General features: G+C 32.2%; 1 protein-coding gene across 1 annotated transcript; it reads left to right on the forward strand.

The window, feature by feature from the left end:
• The first annotated feature begins 4,615 nt into the window (after positions 1-4,615).
• LOC127093493 (uncharacterized) lies at positions 4,616-6,327 on the forward strand. Its single transcript, XM_051032437.1, has 3 exons — positions 4,616-5,371; positions 5,475-5,667; positions 5,765-6,327. The coding sequence occupies exons 1-3, from the start codon at positions 4,952-4,954 to the stop codon at positions 6,241-6,243; spliced, it is 1,092 nt and encodes a 363-aa protein (XP_050888394.1). The 5' UTR covers positions 4,616-4,951; the 3' UTR covers positions 6,244-6,327.
• Positions 6,328-7,486: the final 1,159 nt, after the last annotated feature.

Genomic DNA, 7,486 nt, shown 5'->3' on the forward strand with positions numbered 1-7,486 from the left:
TGCACAAGTAAATCATGCTTTTCTCTTATCAAATGTAATTTTGTTTCCTTGGTATGTTATAAGAGGCCCTCCAAATTTTCATTCTGATGATGAGAACTATTATCCTTAGCCACATACTTATTCAACATCCTTTGAACAAAAGCATTAAGCCCCTGATTCTCTTGCATCAATGCTCTTTTTTTAAAGCTCTTGACTGAGTGACCAATAACGATACAATACGCATAACACCCTGAGAACTTCTCATTTGATATTAACAAATAAAACGTGAATCCCTTCCTTTTAACCATTATTTCCTCAACTAACCTTTGCAAAAGAACCATATCTACCAAAATTATCGCATAGTGACCAAAGAGGTCTTTCTTCGCCAATTCATCTAACATTAAAGGTGTACCAACCCCACATGCAATTTCGAATAGAATACACGACCTCCAGTATTCTTGTGGCATATCATATATTTGTATCCAAGCTTGCACATGTGTTTATCTTTGCGTATGTGGGTTGAATTCCAGTTCCCACTTCGAAATTCAAAGTAATCCTAACTTCAGGTTACATGAACCCATCCCTCATGCTTTCCGCATATCCTCTACTTTGCTAAATCGAAACTCAGAAAAACTTTTCCTAAAGGCATTCCATTCCATTCCGCAATGTATGACCAAAGCTCATTCAACTTTTTTGCTAGATTACAATTTGACCAAGACTTGTCTCCTTTCCCCATGATCAAACGACCATGCAGATGCTTTTTGCATTCCTCCAATCTCTTTGTATACTCCTCCTGAGAAATTTTTATGCTTAAAGTTTCACTCTTAATGGTTGGTTTTAGAAAATTTGTCATGATAAGTTCTTCTTCAAGTCGTTGTAAGGCTTGCAAGAAAGACTTTTGAACAAATCCAACAACTTCATCTGGCTTAGTACATGGTATTGTGGGATCTAGTGTTGACATGTATTTCCATGAACACTTAAATTGTTGGTTGTTCATTTAGTAAAGTAGAAACCCTAGTAGAGCAAAAATTAAGGTTTCAGGAGTTGGATGAGCAAAATCATTGACCACTATAACAAAACTCAATACATAAGTACATATTTCATTGCTTAAATGCAACTAACCTGCTAATAAGTTAGAGATGGAAGTTTTAGACCATATAAATATTATGTTTTTAATATGTTTTTAGTTCATATAAATATTATTTTGGTGGCCTAGGTTAGTCACAGTTAAACCTAGACAAAACAACTAAATGCTATATTTAGCCATAATTTGAAAATTTGTTCTTTAGGGGACAAATGTCGAACACGATGTCCTAGACAACTGGTTCGACAAGTTAAACCAGAGTTACCACAAATAAAACAACTTAAGTTATACAAGATGATGGAGCAAAAAAGTAATAAAGAACACGGGAATTGATAACCCAGTTCGATGCAAACAACACCTACGCCTGGAGGGTTGACTTCCAACCCAAGAAAGGAAAGACACTATTAGTAGCTTAGTACAATTAGTCTTACAAGAAACAACAAACCATATGTTCTTCAATGCCTCTTCCTAACACTATCCAATGAATTTCTATTTAGGACTTCCCCTAAATATCAGAACCCCTCTCACTTTCTCTCAATCATTAAACCCTAGTGATTGGTGATTCACCCAATTATCAATGTCGAATATTACAATTCAAATAGACAAACCTTCTATGCCAAGTTACTGAAATATAAAGGTGCACATAAAGATGTTGAATGTACAACTCAACTAGACAAACCTTCTATGCCAAGTTACTGAAACATAGAGGTGTACATAAAGTAACAAGGACTCTTGTAAACCCTAGCACTCTAAAATCTTCAATGTGAAAGCTTGCTTTTCAATGTAGGTTTGAGCTTCTTATATAGCATAATATCTTTGGGCGTTCCTCTTGGATATTAGATTTAAAATCATCTATAATTAATGCAGAATCTGTTAGATATTATCTATTCTATAAATCTCTCAAACAAGATATGATTTGTTTCAATTTAAATTTAAATTTAAATCTTCATCTAAATATGAATCAATCTTTGTCCAACTATCAAACAAATGACTTAATCATATTGCTAAACCAATTAGCAATAAAATCTGATCCACAATTTGTCTTGTTTTAAATACCTTGCATCCTGGAATCTCAATGGAGAACCTTTCTCCCACCTCTCCCACTATCTCGTTCAACTTTAACTTTGCATTAATTTTCAATTTGTCAACAATCATCTTTGCAGCTTAACCTGACTTTATAATCTTGTTTTTAAAAATCCCACCATTAAAGTTATGATTAAATGCATAAGTAATTTCTTCTTCATTATCATTAAAATGGGTGTTTCTAACACATTCTTCATTATCATTAAAATGAGTGTCTCAATGTCACCATCTTAAGATTCACTGTTATGCACTCACCAAAGGTTAACAGGAGAATCATCAAACTGATAGTTCATTACCTTCATGATATCATGTGCCTATTATAAGTATGACTACCTATTAGTCTCTTGTCTTTATGAGCATAAAATTTACCCTATTCATGCATTAAATTAATGTTTTTGATAAATCAACCCTTGGTAAGGAAAAAGGTGTTGAACACACAGAGTTCATCATGGGTCACCCCCTTAAGTCGAGTTATGTTCAAACCTCATCACACAAAGAGTTTTTCATAATAATTAAACAAATTACTATGTTACATATATATCTTAGATTTGTCAAACACAAAGAATTGATCCAAACTAGACCTCTTTGTCTTCTCAAAGAACCTAGCCAACACTTAGCCCTTTGATAAATATAATCAGTTAAATGAATAAATGAATAAATGATTATTGTTTTTACAAATATCACTAAACATAGATTTTTATCCAGGTTTTCTTCTTTGAACGTTCTTTTCCTTTCTTCTAAAGTTGATTATCTAAAGTTTATTCGCAAGGTTGTTTTTAATGTAGTCAATTTCATGTAATGTCTTGTGATGAATAAAATAGTGTGAAGTTGAATCTTTATATACCTTTCTTTCTCGATGACCATTGATGATATTTAACTTTTGATAAAGTAGTCATTGTAATCTTTATACTATTTATAGACTATTTTGTGTCCTGACGCTCATAATAGATTTTGTCGCGTACGACATTGTATCTTTTGTGACGTGAAATGTGTATCAAATTATACTAATCCAACTCAGGAAAATAAATTCAAACAAAATATTATTCCACCTTAAATTCGAATTTTGATTCTCTTAAATGTTTTCATAAATAAAATTTATTAACAACCGAAGTTCAAACAATTAATTTATCTTTAATTTTATATAAAAAGTAAAAGTTATTATATTCTTGACCACGAATATATGAAAAAAATGATAGTATAGACAATTGAATGGCTGAGATGATTCGACTAATATATATTAGCTATATTAGCTATGATATGATGTAACCTCATATATATATATATATATATATATATATATATATATATATATATATATATATATATATATATATATATATATATATATATATATATATATATATATATATATATATATATATATATATATATATATATATATATATTATATATATATATATATATATATATATATATATATAATTTTATTTATATATTTATGAACTATATACATAGGATGAGATGTCTTATCTCTCCTTATTATATATGAATGCTGTTAACTAAAAAATACATTGTTAATATTTATAAATAAATATTTTTTATTAAAATAAATGTATAGGTAAAATTGTTTCAAATACTCATTAACACATTATTATTGTTTTTATTTTTTATGAAGATGAGGGCATTGTTGAAATACAAATTTGATGCGATGATTATTAAAATAATGATAGTTTACTAAACATAACTAATTTTTGAATAATTGTAAAACAAAAAAGTTTTGTTTGTGAGTTATTTGATTAAAATTACTATTTTTCATCTCTTTTTACTTATATTATTTTTAATATGTACTTTCCCCAAAAAATATCTAATTTATTTATATAAAAAATCTTTTCAAAATTATTGAAAATTAAAAATTTAAGTCAAATATATTTCAATGTAATAAAATACATGAACATTTGTTTTAATATTTCCGGTAATTAAAAATGATACCCATTTCAACAGTAGATTGAGTACAGAAAATACTTTAATGTTTCATTTATTAAAAGAAAAAAGCAGGACAATTTCCCCTGCCCCCAATCCCAAATACCCATGGCCTTCGTACTCCACAAGAAATCTCCATCTCTCATTTCACTTTCTCATCACTACCTGCCAAAATAACCCAATTAACAATACTGTACTAATTATTTTTAAATTACAAAACCTTCAACAAATGCCCTATTGCCATGACCACTCACCACATTGGAGAGGTTTTCTATAACCCAAGAAATCCACAACTCGAGGGGCATCTACCCGATATTCCACGTAATTTCAAGGGGCATCACGGTAAATTCCAACCCAACGAAAACCCAATGCGTATATCGCACGATAGTAATCTTCAACACGCGTCACTAAGCTAAATACTCTGATTGCCTTTTGGGTACCAGAATTATAAACGCCATGTAGGATCCTACGTGGCATATAAATCCACGTCACCATCTCTTCATCTTCACTATAAATACCAATCCTTTCCCCCACTCTTAACACCTAATCCAAAACGCTTAAAAAGAAAATGCAAAACTAATATAAAATCAAAACCAAAACCACAGAACTCGCTGCCGGCCGGTGAAATGAACTTTCCGGCAAACACATCTCCGTTGTCCATGAATAATGCGCGTTTCGCCGATCATCGCCGCCATGTGTTTCATGAGAAGTCTTGCTTCGAAACATTTTTCACCTAGTAGTTTTTCAATACCTTTTCCCTAAAAATGGATAACAGATTATAGAGTAGAGTTTATAGCTTTTACGAAGAGTTTCAAACAGTTTTGTTTAAAGATCCTTTGCAATTTTTTTTGCTGTTGAAAAATCATGCCTCCGATGAAGATCCAACCGATCGACATCGATTCTGAGAAGCTGAATCAAATGAGAGCGGTGGTTCGAAACGACGCCGTTAAGCCTGTGTTGAAATCGCGGCTCAAAAAGCTCTTCGTGTTCGACCGGCAATTTACAAACGTGTCAAAGACTTCCTCTAAACCTATCGCCGGCGAAGTTCCACCCTCTGGCGACAGGTTCAGTGAACATTTCGAGCCGAGCTCAGTTTGCTTAGCTAAAATGGTTCAGAGTTTCATTGAAGAGAGTAACGATAAGCATGCGCCGGTGTCTAAATTTGCTCGCAACAGCTGCAATTGCTTTAACGGAAACAGTAACGATAGCTCCGATGAAGAACTTGATTTCTTCGGTGAATCTACCACTTCTGGTTCTGTCAATGATGCCGGTGATGCGCTCAAGGTTACTTCAAGAACTCTAGCTTAGCTAGCTTTATAGATTTACTTTATCTTTAATTTTTTTTCTTACATTTTTCGTATTTTCATTATTTTTTTTGCTGTTGCAGAGTTTGATTCCATGTGCGAGTGTTGCGGAGAGAAATCTCTTAGCTGATACATCCAAAATAGTTGACAAAAATAGCAAAGTTTTCAAGCGAAAAAACGATTTGAGAAAGATTGTTGCAGAAAATCTTTCTTCCCTAGGTTATGATTCTTCCATATGCCATTCTAAATGGGACAAAACACTTTCTCACCCTGCCGGTACAATTTTATCCCCAAATTATTTATTATGTAACTGGAAGTGATTTTTAATTGTAAACGGAAAATTGAATGCAGTGGTTTTGATTTTTTGATTCAGGTGAATATGAATACATCGATGTGATTGTGGAAGGTGAGAGGTTGATAATTGATATTGATTTTCGATCGGAGTTTGAGATTGCTAGATCGACAGGGACATTCAAGGCGATCCTGCAGTTTCTTCCTTACATTTTCGTTGGGAAATCGGATCGTCTCTGTCAGATCGTTGCCGCTGTATCAGAAGCGGCTAAGCAGAGTTTGAAGAAGAAAGGAATGCACGTTCCGCCGTGGAGGAAGGCGGAGTACATGCTAGCTAAGTGGCTCTCCGCCTCCTGCACGAGAGCGAAACCGTCGCCAAACTCCACTGTGCAAGACTTGAAGGAGGATCTCGGCGAGAAAACATCTGTTTCCGATGGTGACAAAAGGTTGTTGGCGGTGGTGACGCCAACCTGGCAGTTACCGGCGGTGAAAGTAAAAAGTGTTGAGAGAGGTGCCAAGGTGGTGACTGGATTAGCCTCCCTACTCAAAGAGAAATCGTAAAGAAAATTTTGCACTTTTTTTGGATAACGTTAATTAGAAAAGAAAAAGTTAAATCAAAATTAAAAGGACTTTTTTTCATCTTCAGTTTTTAGTCGATTTTTCTCTGTATTTTCGCCGTATGTTTTTACTAGTTTCCATGCCACCGTAATAAAATAAAATAGCTGAATTAAGTAGGAAATATTCGACAAAAATGGAAGTGGAGAACACTATCGTACAAGATGTTTGTTTTAAGACATTAATTAATCCATGTCATATACAAAAATTGACATTAATTGAGAAATACAAAAAAGCTTTTACTTTAAAATACAATTCTCAAATACACTAATTAAATATTGGACGCAAAAGATAGACGAATTATGTTCATTTTTGCATTTTAATATTTAAATCAGCAGTATCATATTATTTTATAAAATATGTGCAAGGATTATTATTACAATGTGCAGTAACTTACCATGGAAGAACTCGGTCATAATTGGCCGAGCAAACGTGCTATCTAAAAACGCCAAAATTATAGAAGTTGGACTTTTATTTTTGGGCTCCAATTATAAACGTTTGGGATTGTTATTTTCATTCTTGGGGTTTTCCACTCTGAATAGACTAAAATATTTTCAAGACTATAATGTTTTCATTAGAGGTATCTCCGGCGGATATATTTCACTTAGAACATGAGACGAAAATAATCAGAAGTTATTTTTCTGTTAAAATTTAATTTAGAAATGTCTTTCATGTTTTAAAAATTATTCCAAAATGTATCTCCATAACTTCCATTCATTAGTTTGTGAATTTTTTTTTAGAGATTTATCTCCAAAAATATTTTGTTAGTTTAAAATAGAAAAAATAGCAGAATAAAAAATCAATATAAATTAATATCAAAATAAATATTACATATAAACATTATATAAGTTTAACATTATATGTAATTAAAAAAATGGTTTAAGACGTTGCAACATTCTTATAATATCTTCGATTGATTTATGAATCGTCGCATCCAATTCAATCAGATCTTTTGTTGAGTAACAGTAAGAGGTACCACACATAACCTTCAAATCATCATGCGTCTTTAGTTAAAGCATGGTGAGTCGTATCTTTCCTTTGTTGCCTTGTTGCCTATCAAGAGTTAACGATACTCGAACTTTACCACTCTTCGATTTTCTGAATATCACAAGAGAATATTCAGTTTAGTTTTTAAATCGATGATAAGTATGTCATCGCATATCCAATTGAAATGGGGTTTTGTGCCATT

The sequence above is a fragment of the Lathyrus oleraceus genome, chromosome 6 (genome assembly GCF_024323335.1).
Source record: "Lathyrus oleraceus cultivar Zhongwan6 chromosome 6, CAAS_Psat_ZW6_1.0, whole genome shotgun sequence".
Classification (NCBI taxonomy): domain Eukaryota; kingdom Viridiplantae; phylum Streptophyta; class Magnoliopsida; order Fabales; family Fabaceae; genus Lathyrus; species Lathyrus oleraceus.